This window comes from Eschrichtius robustus, chromosome 20, assembly GCF_028021215.1.
Source record: "Eschrichtius robustus isolate mEscRob2 chromosome 20, mEscRob2.pri, whole genome shotgun sequence".
NCBI classification, from domain to species: Eukaryota; Metazoa; Chordata; class Mammalia; order Artiodactyla; family Eschrichtiidae; genus Eschrichtius; species Eschrichtius robustus.
In genome coordinates, this window is record NC_090843.1 from 55439228 (window position 1) to 55462470 (window position 23243).

Genomic DNA, 23243 nt, shown 5'->3' on the forward strand with positions numbered 1-23243 from the left:
GCAAGAAAGATCCCACTAGCCACAACTAAGACCTGGTGTAGCCAAAAATAAATAAATAAATAAATTTAAAAAAATAAGTATGAACATTGTATCCAGACCTCAACTGAAATAATCCTAAATATACAGATTACATAGCCGGTGAACTCAGTTTTTATGGTCCTTCGAAGTAGGTAAGATACTGCAGTCTCATCTATGTAACCTATACTTTCCACAGGAGTGTAGAAAGGAGGAACAGAGAAAAGAAGAAATATGCTTCAGAAAAAGATACTAAAGAGGAAGTAATACAACTGTAGAAATCCAAGAAAAAGACTGCTTGGCTCTTCTAATATAACCTTCCAGCAATTTCTTTTCTAACATACCTTCTAGAGATTTAAACTTAGCAGCTACTTGAACAATGCCATCCATTCAACATATATTTACTGAATGCCTACTATATGTCAAGCAAAGTACTGTTTTATGTGCTACTAATATAATGTAGTAGTCATTAAGGCTACTTACTGTGTCTTTTTGATGAATGACTAGTTCAATTAACTCAAGATTTCTAGCAGCTGATATGAAAAAGAACTATGATCAGAAAGCCACACAACTAAGTACCACTGAAGTTGAAAAAATTATTTTTCTGATTAAACAGAATTATTTGCATTGCTAACAAAAAGAATGAACTTACTCCTTGAAGGTCCCCTTAAAAAGGACACTATTATATAGTATCTTCACAACACCCACAATGAATTTCACAAGGCTGCTGCTGACAGCATTATCTCCACAGATGGAGACAGCAGTGCTTTCACCCAAAGCCCAATTCAGTACAGACACCTCTGTGGAGGGCGGTGTGCGGCAGGGTAGGTGCACAGCGCTCTGCAGGGTCTGAGGAAGCATTTAAGGGTATCCATAACAATGATATTTAACTTGTTGAGGGGGAGAGGGAATAAAGGGAGATCAGCAGGCAGGTGGTTTCAAAACTCAGAATCTAAATTAAGAGACAGATCTTCCTCTCCCTCCACTAAATGCACAGACAATTTTGAATAGAAAAGTTCAGAGGATTCCAGACTACAATATCCATTTAAGAACCCAAGAGGAAGGGAATGACCCCAGAATCTTTAGGCAATTCTCAAAAAATATAATTTAATCTTGGTAATCTTAACTGAATATGGCAGCAGCAAATATCAGACTATACTCACTGACCAGTTACCTATAGTGCAGATACATATACTCTATGTGGCCAACAGAGAATAAATACCTAGTGCAGAGCACACATCTTCTAGAAAGTCTTAATGAGGCCTTACTACTGAAGAGAAGACTATTCCAATGGATACTTAAAATGGCTTAATACTCTTCACTGACTCATGCCACCACCACCCCTAGCCCTTCTGGATCTCTCTGTTTCCCCAAATGTCCTGGCCTTTTCAAACATCTGGCTAGTTCCTATAATTATCCTTTAGTCTTAGCTTAGATATCACTTCCTAAATGATGCTCTCACCAACTCTTCCTACTATATGAACCTCATATCTTATGGCAATTACAAATTTAACTGACTGTCTTCCCTGCTAAACAAATGTACTGGGCTCCCCTGGTGGCACAGTGGTTAAGAATCCGCCTGCCAATGCAGGGGACACGGGTTCAAGCCCTGGTCCAGGAAGATCCCACATGCCTCGGAGCAACTAAGCCCGTGCACCACAACTACTGAGCCTGCCCTCTAGAGCCTGCGAGCCACAACTACTGAGCCCATGAGCCACAACTACTGAAGCCCGCGAGCCACAACTACTGAAGCCCGTGTGCCTAGAGCCCGTGATCTGCAACAAGAGGAGCCACCACAACGATAAGCCCGTGCACTGCAACAAAGAGTAGCCCCCACTCGCCACAACTAGAGAAAGCCCGTGCGCAGCAACAAAGACCCAACGCAGCCAAAAATTAAAAAAAATTTTAAAAAAAAGCAAATGTACTTCCTTTCAGAAGCAATTTCTCCAGTGTCTCCAAACCCAGTAATATTTAAAGTCAGCATTCAAATGTTTACCTGAAGGACAAGACTACCTCTGATGAAAAGCAAATTAGCCTTAGAAGTTTTTCGATCTCCTTTCTTATACACAAATGAGCAAATTTCTATCCCGTATAGTATGGCTCAGCTAATTAGCTAAGAACACTGTCAAGGCACCACCTTGAACACTTCAAACTGAATAACAAAGCATTTACAGAATGTCTGGTTTTGAGCAGTACTTCCTGCTGTACTCCCCAAATTAAACTATTTGTAAAAATGTGCACCCAGGGACTGAAAGAAGCAACTTATAATTAAATGGCAGGGCCACTGTTATTTATTTAAACCACTCTTAGATAATATAACCATATCATCTTCAAGATAATACTGCCTTCCCAATCTCTATAAAGAAAAGGTTTCTATGTAGCTCATTGAGAAATGGAATCAGATCATGAAGGAACTATTAAAAAGGAGACTGGCCAGAACATTAATTTTTTTACTCCAATGTTAATTATTACCTGACCCATAAAGAAATAGTCTCCAAGGACCCTAAGAACGAGCCATATGGTAAATGGAAGTGTTATCAGTCAAGGTTCAGGGTGCAGAAAACAGAAAATACATCCGGTATTTTAATGAGAAGGAATTTAATGAGAAATTAGGTGCTTACAAAGTTATTCAAATGGCTAAAAGAATGAGTTAGGGAAAGAACTTCCAGTACGACAACCAGAGAGATACAGAACTGACCGACCAGCAACCCTGGCGCCAAGAGGTCAAGAACAGAGTACGGCAACAGTGATCCAGATTCAGAACATGAAATCAAGGAGAAATCACTACATCACTTCTATGCAACATTGTACGGCAAATCATGGCGAGTGTAGCAAGAAAAATAATTTAAAAGCATATAGATTAAAGAAATAAAACTGTGTTTATTTGCAGACTATAGCTGTGTATGTAAAAAATACTAAGGAAAATATAAAAAGCCTACTAGATCTAATAATTCAGCAATGCTGCACAGTACAAGGTCAAAATACCAAAAACATCAATTGTTAAATGTCCATCAGCATAGGAATGGATAAAGAAGATGTGGTACATATATACAGTGAAATATTACTCAGCCATAAAAAAGAACAAAATAATGCCATTTGCAGCAACATGGATGGACCTAGAGATTGTCATACTAAGTGAAGTAAGTCAGACAGAGAAAGACAAATATATGATATCGCTTATATGTGGAATCTAAAAAGAAAAAATGGTACAAATGAACTTACTTACAAAAGAGAAATAGAGTCACAGATGTAGAAAACAAACTTTTGGTTGCCAGGGGGAAGGGGGTGGGTGGGAACTGGGAGACTGGGATTGACTATATATATACACACTACTATATATAAAATAGATAACTAATAACGACCTACTGTATAGTACAGGCTACTCAACTCACTACTCTGTAATGACCTATATGGGAAAAGAATCTAAAAAAGAGTGGATATATGTATATGTATAACTGATTCACTTTGCTGTACACCTGAAACACAACATTGTAAATCAACTACATTCCAATAAAAATTTAAAAGAAAGAAAAGAAAAAAAAATATCAATTGTATTTCTACATGAAATACTTCAGGATACACTTAACAAAGCAGATACAAAATCTATACAGCAAAAACTACAAACTTGCTAAAATTTAAAAAGACCTAAATAGGGACTTCCCTGATGTTCCAGTGGCTAAGACTCCATGCTCCCAGTGCAGGGGGCCATGTTCAATCCCCAGTCAGGGAACTAGATCCCACATGCCTCAACTAAGAGTTCACATGCCACAACTAAAAGATCCCACATGCCACAACTAAAGATCCCGCATGCTGCAACTAAGACCCAGTGTAGCCAAATAAATAAATAGGTAAATATTTTTTAATAAATAAATAAAATTAAAAGACTTAAATGGAGAAATATACCATATTAATGGAAGACTCAGTATTGTTAAGATGTCATTTCTCCTCAAATTAATCTATATTTTCACTGCAATTCCACTCAAAATCACAGTAGGCTTTTTTGTAGAAACTGTGTCAAACTGACTTGAAAAGACCTCAAAAAGCCTACACAATTTTTAAAAGAAAAACAAAGTTAGAAGACTTACACTGCATGATTTTAGGACTTACTATACAGCAATAATCAAACTGTGATATCAGCATAAGGTAGACATAAAGATCAATGTAACTGAATACAGAGTCCCTAAGGACACCTACCATAGGTTGGTCAATAGATTTTCAACAGAAGTTCCAAGGTAATTCAGTAGAAAAAGTTTAGTGTCTTCAACAAATGATGCTGGAACAATATGCTACAACCCAGATCAACCTTCCTTTTTTATTTATTTATTTATTTATTTATTTATTTATTTATTTATTTATTTATTTATTTTTGGCTGTGTTGGGTCTTCATTGCTGCGCGCAGGCTTTCTCTAGTCGCGTCGAGTGGGGGCTACTCTTTGTTGCGGTGTGAGGGCTTCTCATTGCGGTGGCTTCTCTTGTCGTGGAGCATGGGCTCTAGGCACGCGGGCTTCAGTAGTTGTAGCTCACGGGCTTAGTTGCTCCACGGCATATGGGATCTTCCCAGACCAGGGCTCGAACCCATGTCCCCTGCATTGGCAGGCGGATTCTTAACCACTGCACCACCAGGGAAGCCCAACCCAGATCACTCTTAAAAACATTATGCCAAGTGAAAAAAGCCACAACGAAAGAACACATATTGTATTATCTCATTTTCATGAAATGTCCAGAAAAGGCAAGTTCATAGGACCAGAAAGCAGATTAGCAGTTGCCTGGGTGTGGGGCTGGGAAAGGGGAGTGTCTCCTAACGGGCACAAGACTTCTTGCTGAGGTGATGGAAATGTTCTAAAATTACACTATGGGGGACTTCCCTGGTGGCACAGTGGATAAGACTCCGCACTCCCAATGCAGGGGTACAGGGTTTGATCCCTGGTCAGGGATCTAGCTCCCACATGCATGCGCAATCAAGAGTTCACATGCCACAACTAAAGGAGCCAGCAAGCTGCAACTAAGAAGCCCACCTGCCGCCACTAAGACCCAGCACAACCAAATAAACAAAATTTTTAAATTATTTAAAAAATAAAATAAAATTACACTATGATGATGGCTGCACAACTCTAAACATACTGACTGTACACCTAAAATGAGTAGGTTTTATGATATGCAAATTAAGCCTCAATAAATCTGCCATAAAAAATATACTTTCATATGGGGGGGGAGGAGAAGCAGAGACTAAGTTCTTGGAAATTAGAAATAAAATTGCTGGGGGCTTCCCTGGTGGCGCAGCGGTTGAGAATCTGCCTGCTAATGCAGGGGACACGGGTTCAAGCCCTGGTCTGGGAAGATCCCACATGCCGCGGAGCAACTGGGCCCGTGAGCCACAATTACTGAGCCTGCGCGTCTGGAGCCTGTGCTCCGCAACAAGTGAGGCCGCGATAGTGAGAGGCCCGCACACCGCGATAAAGAGTGGCCCCCGCTCGCTGCAACTAGAGAAAGCCCTCGCACAGAAACGAAGACCCAACACAGCCATAAATTAATTAATTAATTAATTAATTAATTTTAAAAAAATACACATATTGCCTACTGCTGTCCTATAAGATAATGACACTCCAGTAGCAACGAGCACTTTCAATGCTCAGATCTTGGTTTCTAGATACTATTCTTGGAGAAACAGCTGACTCCAGGGCTGAGATAGAGAAAATACAAGATAGGTCTGACACATCCTGTAGTCATCAGAAAATAAGGAAGTGCTTAAAAACTAAAAGGTTGACTGCGTATCAAAGCAACATCAGAGCCAAGTTGAAAGAACTCTCAATGACCAAAGCTGGAACAATTTAGGGACAAAATGAATGACATAAGGAACAAAATAAATATATGATGATTAATTTATGTCAACTTTGCTGGGCCACAGTACCCAGATATGTTGTCAAACATTACTCCATATGTTTCTGTGAAGGGGTTTTAATAAATGAGATTACAATTTAAATCAGCAGACTTTCAGTAAAGCAGATCACCCTCTGTAACGTGAGTGGGTCTCATCCAATCAGTTGAAGGCCTTAATTTTTAAAAAGACTGACCTCCCCCAAGAGAAAATTCTGCCAGCACACTGCCTTAGGAGTTGTACTACAACACTGACTCGTCTCTAGGGCGCCAGGCTACCCTGCAGAATTTGGACTAGCCAGCCCCTACAATCACATGACATATAGATATATCTGTATATCCATCCTATTGGTTCTGTTTCTCTGCAGAACCCTGTCCAATACAGATTTTAACCCCCAAAATATAAAATATATAAGCCCATACTGAGTAAATGATTGAATTAACAAATAAATGGGAGAACTGACAAGTCTTCCTTACAGATGAATTCCAAATGAGGTACGTAGTGTCCCCTTCAGTATGTGGGGCCTAGTCCCTCCTTCCCACATGAGTATGGGCTGGACATCGTTAAGTGAGTAGTTTACAAAGATAAGGGTAGGAGAAGAGAAAAACAGTAACTTTACAGTGGAGAAACCTGCTCACCACTGCCTTAACCAAGGGATCAAGGTTCACATCACCAGTGTTGTTGTGTGGTTATCAACTGGCATGTGGTAAGAAGGGCACTTCACCTCTGTGGTATTCTTTCTGAAAACCCCAGTCTAATCAAGAGAAAAGCATTAGACAACCCCAATTTGAGAGACATCCTACAAAATACATGAGAGGTATTCCCGAAAATTGTAAGATACAAAAAACAAGGAAACTCTTGAGAAATTCTCCAAGAACAGACAAGACTTAGGACAACTAAATGCAATGTGATATCCCGGATGGGCACCTGGAACAGAAAAATGGACATAAGGTAAAAACTATGGAAATCTGGGACTTCCCTGGCGGTCCAGTGGTTAAGACTCTGAGCTTCCACTGCAAGGGGTGTGGGTTCGATCCCTGGTCAGGGAACTACGATTCCACATGCCACGCGGCACAGCCAAAAAATTAAATAAATAAATAAATATGGAAATCTGAATAAAGTATGGACTTTAGTTAATAATAATCTATCGGGACTTCCCTGGTGGCACAGTGGTTAAGAATCCTCCTGCCAATGCAGGGGACACAGGTTCGAGCCCTGGTCCAGGAAGATCCCATATGCCGTGGAGCAACTAAGCCCGTGTGCCACAACTACTGAGCCTGCGCTCTAGAGCCTGCGAGCCACAACTACTGAGCCCGCGTGCTGCAACTACTGAAGCCTGTGCACCTAGAGCCTGTGCCCTGCAACAAGAGAAGCCACTGCAATGAGAAAACCGCGCACTGCAACGAAGAGTAGCTCCCACTCGCTGCAACTAGAGAAAGCCCACGCACAACAAAGGCCCAATGCAGCCAAAAATAGTAAGTTAAAAAAAAAAAAAAGATTCAAAAAAAAAAAAATACTGATTCATTAAATGTGACAAATGAACCATACTAATGTAAGAAGATGTCAGTACAATAATGGGGAAACTGGGTGCGGGGTATATAGGAATTCTACTATCTTTAGAAGTTTTCTGTAAATCTAAAACTTTTCTAAAATTAAAAGTTTATTTCGGACTTCCCTGGTGGCACAGTGGTTGAGAATCCGCCTGCCGGTGCAGGGGACACGGGTTCGAGCCCTGGGCCGGGAGGATCCCACATGCCGCGGAGCAACTAAGCCTGTGCGCCACAACTACCGAGCCTGCGCTCTAGAGCCCACGAGCCACAACTACTGAGCCCGCGAGCCACAACTACTGAGCCCACACGCCTAGAGCCCGTGCTCTGCAACAAGAGAAGCCACTGCAGTGAGAAGCCCACGCACCTCAACGAAGAGTAGGCCCCGCTCGCCGCAACTAGAGAAAGCCCGTGCGCAGCAACGAAGACCCAACGCAGCCAAAAAAATAATTTTTAAAAGCTTAAAAAAAATATTGTAATAAATTCAATAAAGACTTTAAAAGTGGTCCACATCAAAAAAAAAAAAAGGTTCTTCCTTTCAGAATTTCAATTTACAAAAAAGGCAAAATGCAATGAAAAGAAAAATAATCAAATGTTAAGCTACAAAGGGATGGCTGATGTTTGTACCATGTTTTATCTTTTCCAAATCTACAATAAACATGTTCATTTGTAATTAGGAAAGTTGTATTTTAAAACATACACATTCCATTTTCCTTTAGAATACCTTGATTTAGGTTACCTGACATCTATTTTAAGAACATTTAACTCACCCTCAAAAACATAAGAAAATCAAAGAACATATGACCCCACAGACACCCTAGGACCCAAGTAGGAAAGGAATAATTGGATCAACACATTTTTACAGTCTCTATATAGACCTAGTTTAAATACTGTTAAAGAACAGGCTCAGAGAGTAATGAAATCTAGCTGTCTTGGTTCTGCTATTGTGAATAAGCCAAACTTAGTTTCCTCCTCTGGAAAATGTGGCTAACCACCTTGGTAGGAAACCTAAGATAGCTAAGGTTGAGGACCGGAAAGAAACTTAGAAGACATTTAAAAAAAAAAAAGAAAGAAAAAAAAGTAAAAAAAGGGACTTCCCTGGTGGCGCAGTGGTTAAGAATCCGCCTGCCAATGCAGGGGACACGGGTCCGAGCCCTGGTCCGGGAAGATCCCACATGCCATGGAGCAACTAAGCCTGTGCGCCACTACTGAGCCTGCGCTCTAGAGCCCGCGAGCCACAACTACTGAGCCCATGTGCCGCAACTACTGAAGCCCACGCGCCTAGAGCCCATGCTCGGCAACAAGAGAAGCCACCGCAATGAGAAGCCTGCGTACCACAACGAAGAGTAGCCCCCGCTCACTACAACTAGAGAAAAGCCCGCGCGCAGCAATGAAGATCCGATGCAGCCAAAAATAAATTAATTTTTTTTAAAAAAAAGTAAAAAAAGCTTTAAAAGGTGGGGGGAGAAAACCTTTAATTTTTGAGGTAAATTATAAAGAGTTAGAAAAACTAGTCATAGTAGGTAAAGTTGTCCATTAGAGAAACTGCTTTGAGAGAAAAATAAGGACCTTGCTGAGACACTGAAGGTGCCCAACAAGTATCATTTGGTCAAAGCTATACTGTAAATAAGTGAAGGGGGGTGTGGTATAGGGGCAAGAATGTCTATACTACTGTGGTGAAGTATATATATTCTAATTATCAACCAATATTTATTTATAAAAGTCTACACTCCCCACTAGAAGGGGAAGCCAGGAATTGTATCATGAATCTTTGTATCCCCAGGGCCTGGCATATAGAAGGAATTAAATGTTCACTGAATGGAAGTATTCTAATTGTTTCACTTTCTACCTTAAAAGGTTCAGTTCACATGTGCTTAAATCCTGTGGGGGGGGGGGGGCGGATCCAGAATGGTAATTTTAATCCATTCAGTAAGTATTTACTAGTTGCTTGCTGTTTCAGTCACCCTTCTAGGCATCTGTGATATGTCAGTTAATAAACAAAAACAAAAATCTCTGTGCTTATGGAGTGACCGTAGTCTAGTATCATTCTCCACTCTGCCCAAAGCAGTGCTGAAGTGTGGCCCCTTAACTGGTGCCAATCCACCAAACTGTTACTGGTCCGTGACCACCAGCCAAAGGAAGCATTTCAAAACTCAGATAGCAATTTAATGGTCATTTTATACGATGAACCTAATATTATAATTATGGGCTGGAATCTGTCTTTATTTCATTTTTCTAATAATTCATTTTTATTGCTTTTTAAAATATTATATAATGAATTGAAATTTTTAAAAAATATTTATTTACTTACTCGGCTGTGTCCGGTCTTCGTTGCCGCACGTGGGATCTTTTAGTTGCGACATTCAAACTCTTAGTTATGGCATGTGGGATCCAGTTCCCTGACCAGGGAATCGAACCTGGGCCCCCTGCATTGGCAGCATGGAGTCTTAGCCACTGGACCACCAGGGAAGTCCCTGGAAAATTTTTTTAAATTGGTCTTTCACCACAGATACTGAGAAGCACTGGTCCCACATACTTTGGATCACATCACCTCCCCCCCTCAGTGACTCTATCCTTCAGTATCTTTACGGTATTCCACAAATAAAATCAACCTTTCCAAATATTATTTTCCCACTAGTTCAGTTTATCATATACTCCAATCACATTGAATTGTTTTCAGAACAAGCTTTCTGTCTTGCTTGTTCTTTTCCCTCAGCTTTAAATACTTTCCTATTTTATGTGATCAAATTTTACATATCCTTTAAAAGTCAAGCACAAATAAATGCCACCAACTCCTCAAAAGCCTTCCAGGTAGAAGCAAGCTTTCCCTGACTTTCTCTGATACAGTATTTTAAAGCAGCCCTCTGAGGATTTTCTACAGACTACAAGTTCCTAGAATACAAGAATAACTTATTCATTTGGCATCCCTATATACTATACAAAACAGGCATCAAATTTGCCGAATGATGTAAGAGACAGTACTATATGTGCATAAATGAGCTTCACTCAAGAGATCACAAAAACCTCCAAAATTATACCCGAAATTGTATGCATTTTTCTCAGGAGAAGGTCTTTAATGCTTACTAAATTCTCAAAGGAGTCTAAGAAGCCCCCAAATGTTAAAGAAACTACTGATATGGAAAGGGCTTGGGTTTCATCGGCAGACAGATATATTTCTGCCAGCCAGCTCCATCAGGGTTAGCTTGGCGAAATACGAGATATAATATAAACCTTAATTTCCTTATCTCAAAAAGGTGATAATATTTACTCCAAACATTTGCTGTAAGAACTGAATGTGACCACATATGGAAAGTCTAGGATCATGAAGAGTAACCTGTTTCCTTCCTGCCCTCTTCCCTCTTTTATATGTTAGTGAAGTAAGCAGACTTAAGTTCTTTACAAAATTTTTTAAATTACAAATTACTGCCATCCCTTGAAAGTTGTGCCCAGACTATTTTCTTGGAAATCTTCAACAGGCTTATTTGTCTTTCATAAATACCTATTTGTCTTAAATCTGTCAACTTCAGACTTCTGTCATGCTAAGTAATTCTAATTACTGTTTTTTCTACACTGCTAAATGCAAATTTTTTTTTAATATATAAGTTAATGCTCTTAAAAGAACTGACATCTTGATTCTGCTGTATCCAAAATATAGTCCTTTTCCTATGCAGCCTTCCCTGACTTCACTGTACTCTCCCATAATTCATCACTCCTTCCTCAGTGCTACCTTCTGCTCCTTCCACATGTATGTTTTATACTTATACTGCAATGTGTACTTATGTTGCATTATAACTTTGTTTACATGTCCATCAACGCCTACAAAATGTAGCACCTCAAGGCAGGAATACCATATCAATTATCTTTGCATTCCCCCAGCATTTCTCAATGCAACTGAAGAGCTCAATAAATGAGCTTTTATACTGATCCTCTCTTCCATTTTCCAAACGACAACACAAGAAGTTTAAAGGAGGATTATTTAAAATTAAGATGGAATTTCTACCTCAAACTACAGATTTCTCAATTCCAACTTCCTATTCCTTGAAAGTGTTGTTATGGCAATTATGTTGCTATGTTTATAACTATGAATAGTAAGTTTAAAAAGGAGTTCTCTACATGAAAAAAGACTGATAAAAATGCTCTGGTTACAAGTGACTTTTTAAAGTTTTTTATTTTAATACACAGATTTATAGGGCAATGGAAAAAACAGAACAGAAAGATCTCCTATACCCTTTACCCAGTTTCTCTCAATGCTAACATCCTGCATCACTATCGTATAATAGCGAACCCAAGAAATTGACATTGGTACAATCCACACACTTTATTCTTATTGTATCACTCTTATTTGTGTGTGTGTGTATAGCTCTATGCAATTTTATCACATTTGCAGATTTGTGTAACCACTATAAGATAGAAACAGTTCCATAACCACAAAGATCCTTTATGCAGCCGCCTTATAGCAACACACTATTACCATCCTTAATCCCTAAAAACCACTAATCTATTCTCCATCTCTACAATTTTGTCATTTCAAGAATTTTATAAGGGTGTTAAGACCATTCAATGGGGAAAGGGAAGTCTCTTCAACAAACGGTGTTGGGAAAACTGGATATTCATATAGAAAAGAATGAAGTTGAACCCTTATCTTACACGACATACAAAAATTTACCCACAACGGATTAAAGACCTAACGTGAGACCTAAACTATAAAACTACTAGAGAAGTTTTGTGATATTGGACTTAGCACTGATTTCTTGGATGTGACACCAAAAGCACAGGCAACAAAAGCAAAAATAGACACCTGGAACTACATCAAACTTAAAAACTTTTATGCAAAGGATATAATCAGAGTTAAAAGGCAACCTATGGAAAGAGAGAAAATATTTGCAAATTACGTATCAGATAAAAGGTTGATATCCATAGTATATAAAGAACATGTACAACTTAACAACAAAAAATCAAATAACCTAATTTTAAAAACGGGTAAAGGACTTGAATCAACATTTTGCCAAAGGTGATCTACCAAGGCCAACGAAGATGGGAAAAGTTGCTTAATGTCAGTAATTATCAGAGAAATGCAAATCAAAACCATATTACCTCACATCAATCAGGATGGCTACAATCAAAAAAACAAGTGTTGGAGAACAAGTGGAGAAAATTGGAGCCCTGTACACTGTTGGTGGGGTTGTAAAATGGTGCTGCTGCTACGGAAAACAGTATGGAGGTCGCTCAAAAACATAAAAAATAAAACTTCTCAATTCAGATGCACTACTCTGGCGGAGGATGCTGATAATGGGGGAAGCTAAGCTTGTGTCGGGGCAGGGGGTACTATGGGAAATCTCTGTATCTTTCACTCAATTTTGCTGTGAATTTAAAACAGCTCTAAAGGGAATTCCCAGGTGGTCCAATGGTTAGGACTCGGCGCTTTCACTGCTGGGGCCCAGGTTCAATCCCTGATCAGGGAACTAAGATCCCACAAGCCATGCCGCGTGGCCAAAAAATAAAATAAAATAAAATAAAATAATAAAATAAAAAATAAAATGGCTCTAAAAATAAGGTTTATTTTTAAAAAACAGAACTACCATATGACCCAGCAATCCCACTTCTGGGTATATATTCAAAAGAACTGAAAGCAGGATTTTGAAGAGATATCTGCACACCCATGTTCACAGCAGCAATAATCACAATAGCTAACAAGTGAAAGCAACCCAAATGCATCTACAGATGAATGGATTAACAAAATGTGGTGTATACAGACAATGGAGTATTATTCAGCCTTAAAAGGAAGGAAATCCTGTCATATGCTACAACATACGTTACACTAATGACCCAGTCACAAAAAGACAAATACTGTATGAATTTACTTATATGAATCAAATGCAGAGAAACAGTAAAACAGTTGTTAGCAGCAGCTAGGTCAAGGGGGAAAGGGAGAGTTGTTTAATGGGTATAGAGTTCCAGTTTTTCAAGATGAAAGAGTTGGAGATTTGTTTCGCAACAATGTGAATATACTTAACACTACTGAACCATACACTTAAAAATGGTTAAGATGGTCAATTTTATGTTTTTTACCACACAGAAAAAAGAATTTTATATAAATGGAATCACAGAATATGCAACGTTTTGAGATTAACTTGTCATTCAGCATAACTCCCTTGAAATCATCTAAGTTGTTCTGTGTATCAATGGTATATTTCTTTTTATTGCTGAGTAGTATATTCCATGGTATGGATGTACCACAGTTTACTCACCCATTGAAGGACATCTGGGTTGTTTCCAGTTTGCAGTTACTACTAATAAAGCTACTATGAACATTTGCATGTAAGTTTTTATGAGGATGTAAGTTTTCATTTCTCTAAAATAAATGCCCAAATGTGTACTTGATGGGTTGTATGGTAAGTGTATATTTAGTTTAACAAGAAACTACAAACTGCTTCCACACTGGCTGTACCATTTTACATTCCTACCAGCAATGTATGAGAGATGAAGTTTTTCTGCCTCCCCTGGCCAGCATTTGGTGTTAATCTCTTTTAATTTAACTATTCTATATAGGTATGTGGTGATATCTTACTGTGGTTTCAATTTTCATTTCCCTGGTGTTTAATGGTGTTGAATAACTTTTTATTTGCTTATTTGCCATCTGAAATGTCGTTCATGTCTTTTGCTCATTTTCTAAACAGGCTGTTTTCTTTTACTGTTGAGTTTTGAAGAGTTCTTTATATTTTCTAGATCAGTCTTTTGTCAGGTAGTTTGCAATTTTGTTCTTCCAGTTTGCAGCTTGTCTTTTCGTTTGCCTTTCACAAACAAAAGGTTTTTATTTTGATGATGTCCAGTTTACCAATATTTCCTCCTTTTATAGATCATGCTTTTGGCGCCATGTCTACTTTGCCTAGAATTACTCTGTCTTGAAATAGAAACTCTAATTAAAATACACCTTATATAAGAAATTGATAATATAATTAAAGCATAAGTACATTCAAAAGCAAATCAAAAGTGTCTTCTAATATAAAGGGCATTTTTAGGTTCTTTGTTGTTTATACTTTTAACAGATCCCTAACCAATGGACAAGAAAGGCGAAGAAAAGCAGAAAAGGAAGAGTAGCAGTTTTTCTAAGTTATTAGACATTAACATAGAACATCAATAAAAGGTAAACATTTCCACTTACAAAAATTAACTTTTCAAAAATTTTCTAGAACTTAACATCATAAAGAGAAGTACACATCTCTACAGCAACTGCAATAAACTACAGAATTTGTTCCTAGCTGTTTCTTTGAGGGCCAGAATCTATCAATGGAACAGCACTGATAAAAATTTCTTTTTTAGGGAATTCCCTGGCCGTCCAGTGGTTAGCATCCACACTTTCACTGCGAGGGCGCAGGTTCAATCCCTGGTCAGGGAAGTAAAATCCCGCAAGCCGCGTGGCACAGCCAAAAAAAAAAATTCTGATTTACTTGAATTAGCCTAATACTATCTTGCACTAGGTGAAAAAATTTTTAATTCTGTATTTTAACATGTATATATCTTATTTCCTAAAGACGCATTTTATTCTTATTCCCTCATTTATCTGTTCATACCACTAATTCATGTTTGTTACCAAAATTTGCAAAATATTTGCTTTTTTTTATTTGTACTTTTCTGTGGCTGAAATGCCTTCAACCAAATATAACTATACTACGTTTACTTGGCCAGGCTGGTTCCATAAGCATATACTATGCTTTCCTCTCTGAAAAGTTATTTCCTATAAACCAGTCAAGGATGGCATTAAACAGACTTTTGCAGGTCATCTAGTGTTTTAAATTCTAACAAAAATATTTCTCAATAATTCAGAAATGCAAAATCCTTCATCCTAAATTGAAGTGAGTCCATTAAAATAAAAGAATGCTTAGCATTTTACTTGCTTGAAGCAAAAGCACATCCACACTACAATTTACAATAAATTAGCATGCCCTCCTCAAAGAAACTTGCACTAAAGTAAACAAGATCAAATAACCCAAGAATTGAAAGTCTTCTTGATATATACAAACTCTCTTCACCTGAAAAGTCAAAAAGCAACAATAATATAGTAGTAGTGAATGGATTTTCAGATTTTCCGCACTCGATATCACTCTATTAATAATGAAGGCATCTAATGTCACATTTATATGCACCCATATCACCAAATATAATGTGTATTAACTCATATAAACTATATAATAAAACCATATACTTTGGCACTACTTTACAGTAAGTACAGATTATACTAATATACTAATACGTTCAAATTAGAGTTTACTTCAGCATTTTAATATATTAAGCAGTACTTGAGAAAGTGAGGTCATCCATTACAAAAGACGAGTACGTTTCATTCTGAGTTTATACAAAATTAAACTACCATTACTTATAAACAACTAAATTTCATTATATATCAAAAATATTCAGAGTAGCACAAATTATAACTTAAAACATTTACTCCCTAATGTTAAGAAAATTCACTTACTCACTAAAAAATTAGACTTTTTTCCCAGCTTTACCGAGATAAAATTGACATATGACATTGCGTGTGTTTAAGGTATACACATGATTCAATATATGTACATATTTTGAAATAAGATTCTGTAACATAACATCAGATGCATAATTCCTTGCTGCTCCCTCCACTACAGGGATTACAAATCATCCAACACCCCTCCCTCAACCACAATGTCTGTTTCATTTATACTTTTTTTCTGACAGCATATAGTAGCTGCATTATTTCTATTAACAGTGTAATGATTTCTGGATATAAAAATTCCCAAACTCTATTAAACAATTAGTAGTTTGATGAAATATAAACTTACCTTTAGACTTTTCTTCTATTTCTAAATACGTGGGGTAAACAACTATTAATATACGAATATTAACATTCTGCTCATCACCTAGAATCTTCTACCACTAGGGTATTCCTGTCGATAATCCATTACTATATTTCTGCTACTTTAAGATTATGAAATTTTATGTCAGAATGCCAACACATTCTAGAAAGGCCAATGAGAAAAATTAAAAATTGGGCTTTCTTTGGCCCCATCTGGACATGTAGACTAATACTCTGTGAAGATGAGGCCAGGAATCTGTATTTTTAACATACTCCCAAGTGATTTTATTGCACATAAATCTGAGAAACACACATAACTAACTCATCACAACCTACTTACATGGGTAGACAAGGAGACAAAGATTTGGGAATGTTGCAGATTACTTAAAATATGCAATCAAAATTTCTACAGTAAAAGGAGTTCAATTATTGTTACTGCTTAAGAGATTCTTCTGGCTAGTTCTGGGATGACAGGTAACTATGAGAAAGCAACTACTGTGTTGTCAATGTTTAAAAAAACTCAAGTGATCTTAAAAAAAAAATCCTCTTATTCTTTATAAATGCTTGTCATAAAGTAAAAGTTCGTATGGTTATAGTAGGGAATAAGTCCAATTAGTCCAATTTATTTTCTCAGAGTTAACTGCTAACACAAAAAAGCTTAGTGCTACTTTCAATCTATGACATTCTGCAGAATGTTGGTCGTAAAGTCACAACGGCTAAAACATCTTTTTATGATTACCTTAAGAATATCACTTAGATTTTAATGTGCATTATTTCGTACATAAAATTTTATTAAGATGAGAACATTTCCCCAATCATTTTGGTAGTTACTGGATAAATTAAGCTCAAATATTTAAATTTATAAAACCGTATTTCACAATTGTGTTAAATTGTTGCTCCCTGGAAGACAATATAGCCAATTAAAAACAACGATGTCTCTAATAAGAAGGTCCTGAATATGAATCTAGCAGCACCACTTACTACCTGTGTGACATTGGGCAAGTTACTGATACTCTCTTAGCCTCAATTTCCTTATTAGGAGGATTAAATGAGATAATACACATAAAGCTCTCAGCGAAATGCTTGGTAGATGCTATGCTAGTCCTCAGCAATCGTTAGCCCATATAAACATATATAGCTATATAAACATATACAGTATAAGAAGACACACAAGAAATTATCGATGATGGCTGCTTCCAAGAAAAGCAGCCTGGGTCGGGATGGAAAAACTAAACCTTTTTTATACTCTTTGTATTTTTAACCACTGTTTACAATACCTTTTCAAAAAAAAAAAATTATATTATCTCTTGTGCTGTGGGATTTCTTAGTGTTTAGCATTATGCACTGCAAAAACTGAACTGTGACTGCTGAATTCGCAACGGAGTAAGTCATGGTCTAATAATACCCACAAAGAAATACACAACCTATCTGATTTCATGAATCTGTTAGGTGTTCTTACTTGCTTCACAATGGCCATTATGGTCTTAACTAAAACACCTTAAACCAGAGAGTTTTCAACCTCAGATGACTATGATCCTCAGGGGACATCTGGCAACAGAGACATTTTTGGTTGTCACAACTGAGGAGGTGTACTACTGGCATCTGGTGGGTAGGGGCCAAGAATGCTGCTAAACATTCTATTATGCATAGTATAGGCCTTCACAACAATAATCAGCCCAAAATATCAGTGGTGCTGAGGCTGAGAAACTCTGCAACCCAAGGAACCATTCTGCTTCACTCAGAAAGTAACCAGGTTCTTCATTACAGTTACCAACAAAACACAACACACACACAATAAATTCTCCCCTCAAGTAATGAAGTAAAATCCTTCAGGACTGGCAGACTAGGGGCTCAATAAATGTACTATTGTTAGCCACTGTTGTTGTTAAGTTTCTGAAATTCTAGCAGCCAGAATGGCTTAGGTTTGTGTGTCTACTCAGTTCAATACATTTCAAGATTTTCAAAGCATTTATTATTAAGCCTTCCAAAAGTTCACTCTAAATTATTTCAAGAGATTACACTTTACCATTCTTTCCTGTTTTCAAATGATATTTGAAAAACCAAAAAGCTCAATGTACTACTAACGACTAAAATACAACAGGGCCTTTATTTCAGTATGTAGTTTTATCAAGTCTTCCCAATAAACTTGGTATTTTCACATTTTCCTTAATACACTGGCCTTGGCCTGTTTTATACATTTTGAGCATGTTAATCAATAACCTTCAAAAATTTAAGAAAATATTAAGAACAGTCCATTGTTTCTGATCAAGAAGACAAGAAAATTAATCAGCAGCTAAGTAACTTTATAAGGAGGCATGAAAAATTACAAACTAAATCATTCCGTCCTCCAAACTGAAAGCATATCTTGGTGTGCCTTATCAAAAAGTCAACCAATAAGAAAGAGATTTGGGAAATGTCTTATCAATATTTGGGATTAATCTTGTAAAAGAGTGCAAAACTGAACCAAGTGGCTATCAAAATTTACAGTCCGTTCACAAATAGGTTGGCAAGAATTTTGAAATACTGCTGCTGGTAACACTGTTATTAGTCATACTTTACTTTCTTAGTAACTACTTAACTTATTTTACACCTTTAAAATATGTATCTTTCACATTATGAAAGAGTTGAGTACTGTTTTAATACTGATTTAGTATTTTAATACTGTTTAACAGTTCACCACATAATTAAAACTTATTCTGATTAAAGTATTCTTAGGGAGAAAAAAGAACATCTTAATTCCTTCCTCCAAAACAAAACAAACCAGAAAAATACACAGAAGAGTAACGTGTGTTTGCAAATATAAGATTCAGTAAAGTTATTCTTTCACTGCTTGCCCAATACATTTGCGATGGACACAGGTATCACCAGAAATTCTCCATTCACTCCGTCACTCCCCCTGAGCATTTAGAACTTTAGTACTTGTCCAAACCTGCTTGCTCATGCTCTAATAATAAACCTAATTATACAACCTGTAACAGCCCCTGACAACCTTTTCCTTAAGAAGCCATAAAGGTGATTTAACTAACACCTCAACCTAAGTCTTAGTAAACCTATTTCAAAAATAGATGTCTTCATTCCAGCCTCTGGGTTCTGCCGAGGGCTCAGGGCCGCTGGCTGTGGAGTGGGGAGGTGAAGATCCGTCAGAACGGAGAAGGACACAGGCTGGGCGTTGGGCAGCAGTGGTAACTGCTGGTTCATTTCTCTTTAAATCTGGCAGCACGTGGGGCGGCATTGTGAAGCCACCAACCCGCCTCCCCCCTTCCACTCCGCACACGTACGTCCCTGTCCCCAGTGCGCATGCTCCGCTCACACAGTCCTAGCAGAGTCGGAGCCAACCCCCTAAAAAGTCAACCTGGAAGCCGCAAACGGCCGGAGGCCGGGACAATGGGGGAGGGGGGACGCAGGCACCTCTGGGGAGGCAGACCGGCCACCGCCCCAAGCCAGAGCCCGCGGGCCTCAACCCCGGGGACCCGCAGGCCTGCTCAGGAGCCGGAGTCGCTCGGAGCACAAAGCCCCGAGCCGGCCAGCGAGCGGCTCTCGGCTCTCTACCCTCCCCCAGCCGGGCGGCGCAGCCGGAGCCCGTGCCAGGCAGAGGCAGGCGAGGCGGCGTCCCGCGCCCCGCAGGGTTCTCAGACCCCGCGGGCCCGCGACGAGGCCGCGGAGGCCGGGGCTTTTGTTGTCCGCCACAACTCCGTGGACCCGGCGCTGCCTGGGCAGAAGTTTGGCGCGCCTCACCTATCCGCCCGGGGGCCAGTTCCTCTCGCCCACCCGACCCCCGGCTGTCCGCCCGCGGCTCGGACACCCGAGCCCGGGACGCGCAGCCGGCCCGGCCCAGACGCTCTTCCTACCTCGGGGGTCCGGCGGCCTCTGCCGCACCTGAGCCCGGACCCGCCCCTCCAGGGAGGGTCCGCCGGGGCTGGGGACCTACAGCCCCTCCCCCGCAACATCCCACCGAACAGTGGGGGAGGGGGCAACCTCCCCTCCTTCCCCCGGGGCGGCAGGCCAGATCCTGGGGCCGAGGCTGGGGCGCGTCCCCGCCCCTAATGCCCTAAGAAAGCAGGGAAAGAAGTGATGGGCCCGGCCGGGACTGGCGCCCTGGCTCACCAACCTCGCAGGCCCGCGCCCGGCCTCGCCGGGGGCTGCCGCTTCCCCTCGCCCGTCCGGCCGCCCGCCCGGGAGCGCCCAGGAGGAGGAGAGGAGGAGCGGGCAGCTGCTCGCCGCGATCGCGGCCCGGGCCGGCGCCCCTCCGCCCGCCCGCTCACCTGCCAGCTGTCTTCGCAGTAGCAGTGCCGACTGCAGCTCCGTCATCCTCCCCGCCAAGGGCCCGGGCTGGCGCCGGGGCTTCCGAAAGACTGGGGACAGGCTCTGGGGCTGCTGGAGCTGGGTGTGCTGAGGAACCCGGGCCCCCACGACGGGAGCGCCGAAGCCGAGGGAGGCTGGGCTGGGGCGGCGGTAGCGGCGTCTCGCTGCCGGTGCGAGTCCGCTCGCTTCAGCTTTCCTCACAGCGCCTCACGCCCGGAAGGGGAGGGTACCCGTGCCGCCGCGGCGCGCACTGGGACTTCGCTCGCCCGCTTCCCTCCTTCAACCCGCCAGTCGGCCCCACCGGTGCCTTCCCCCGCCACTGCCTCACTGCGCGCAGGGTCACTCCACGCAGGCGCGCTGGGGCTGCCTACTTCGGAAGCTGCCCTCCCGCTAGGCCGACCCCTCTGGCTCCCTGCCCCGCCTCCGGAGGCGGAACCCCGCCCCCTCCGCGCAGTGGCCCCTGACGCCGCCATCTTGGGAAGGTCGCCGCCTGGCCGGGTGCCGGGGCCTCGGCGGGAGACGCCCCGCGGACGCCATGACAAAGAGGTCGCGGGGGGTCAAGACAGCACCTCCGGGTCGAAGCAGGTGGTCTGAGAGTGAAGGGGCTAAAAGAAGTGGTGATGCCTAGTTGTTGGCGAGCGCCCAACAGCTATCTAACACTCCACACATGGTGTGCGAATTAGTCATTTTTAAAGCCGAACTTAGTACTGGTGTGCCCCATTTTAAGCACACCCCCAAAATAGACTTCATATATGCTGGTAATTCACTTTACAGAAAGTTGCACAAAAAGATTCTTGAAATAAGTAAAATGTTCTGCGTCTCATAGCACAAAATGTTTAAACATCGTTAATAATCTCTATGTGTAAAGTGAGTTGAGATTAGCAAAATCTGATATACACGGTACAAAATATCCAGAAAGGCATCTACTATGTGAAGTCTAAGTGTGGGATCTAGGGCTTGGAAAAAGCAACCTTACCCCGCTCTACCTCTTCTCATCCTCATTCCCACAGCTTTCTGCCTTGCATAACAGAGTCTTAATAAAGAGACGGAGAAGAAGGAAAAATGATACCTAATGGCACTCAAATGTATCTGTTCCTTCAAAAATATTTACTGAACCTGCATTAACTTTGTACCTGAACTGTAGAAGACACAGAGAATACAGCTCTGTTCCTATCCTCAAAGGTCTTACAGTCTCTGTGAGCTCCAGGTAAGGTAGTCAGAGGAGGACCAGGTTCTAATACATTTTCTTGATTCCAAAAATTGCTGAAAAAATTGTCCTCACTCTCCCCCTAAAACAAGAATTAAAAGGAACAAATGAACATTAAGAGTGAATCTGCAGGGCTTCCCTGGTGGCGCAGTGGTTAAGAATCCACCTGCTAATGCAGGGGACACGGTTAGAGCCCTGGTCCGGGAAGATCCGACATGCCGCGGAGCAACTAAGCCCGTGCGCCGCAACGACTGAGCCTGCGCTCTAGAGCCCGGGAGCCACAACTACTGAGCCTGGGAGCCACAACTACTGAGCCTGCATGCCACAACTACTGAAGCCCGCGCACCTAGAGCTGGTGCTCTGCAACAAGAGAAGCCACCACAATGAGAAGACCACCAAAGAGTAGCCCCCCCTCGCTGCAACTAGAGAAAGCCCAAGTGCAGCAAAAAAAAAAAAAAGAGTGAATCTGCATAAAAACATAAATCTACCATTAAAAAAAAGAAGTGAATCTGGACTCCTTTGGGAAACAACTCCCTGGAGCTAACCCAGGTTTTGTGAAACCTAAAATTTACCCCGTTTGAAGGACTCTCTTTAGGGAAAAAAATTTTTAATTGCATTTGAATATGATTGTCTATTTAGAATGAGAAAATAAACCACAAATAACTGTATGCTTGGAAAATTGTTCCCTTTCTCTGAGATCTCTTGAGGCAGGTTATCAGAAATTCTGCTTGATTGCAACATGGTTTCCTCTCTCACCTAAAACAAATTCCAGCCTTCCCGGGGGCTCTAAAGCTTCCTTAGCTTTACCAGAAAAAATTCCGTTTCTGACACCCTCCCTCCCTTCTGGACCAAAAATCTTTCTATTTAAGTAAATTTTTAGTTTTATCAAAGTAGTAAATACACATAGTTCATAATTAGTGTATTAAGGATTACAGTGAAAAACAAACGTATTTCTCATATGTGCCCTTCCCCATTCCTAAATCCTGCTTACCAAAGGCAATCCCTTTTAAGTCTTTTAGCAGTTTCTTCTCGTAGTTACCTCCATTTATTCTAAATGATGTAATGCTTTTTCTTGATTTATCCATTTTAGACCTTATATATTTATTCTTATTGTAACTGATAAGGATTTAACTGTCATGCTACTTTCCATCTTTTATTCTAAATCATTAAATTATCATATTTAGTTATAGCAATAAATGGTTTTTACACTATTGTGACTTTGTAAATGTTGAATAGGAGAGTCAAATACTATAATGGATTATATTCATTCCTTACACAGATTTTTTTTTTGGAGGCCTAGCATTTCTAATTATACTTTTTTTCTTGCAGTATCTTGAGTATAATTAATATCCTTCCCTTCCCTATCCCACCCCAGTGCTATTGTACCACTTATCCTATCAAGCCCTTTTGCTTGAAACTCTCCCTCCTAGAAGTCTCTATGTTACCCTCTAACCTGGGCTGGTTGCTTTG

General features: G+C 40.3%; 1 protein-coding gene across 1 annotated transcript in view; it reads right to left on the reverse strand.

Annotated features, from left to right (window-relative positions):
• Nucleotides 1-20908, reverse strand: part of UBE2G1 (ubiquitin conjugating enzyme E2 G1) — a 97818-nt gene extending 76910 nt beyond the window's left edge. Inside the window, exon 1 of the mRNA XM_068531064.1 lies at nucleotides 20527-20908. Coding sequence (XP_068387165.1) covers nucleotides 20527-20572 — 46 coding nt within the window. The 5' untranslated portion in view covers nucleotides 20573-20908. The remainder of the gene's footprint in view (nucleotides 1-20526) is intronic.
• Nucleotides 20909-23243: the final 2335 nt, after the last annotated feature.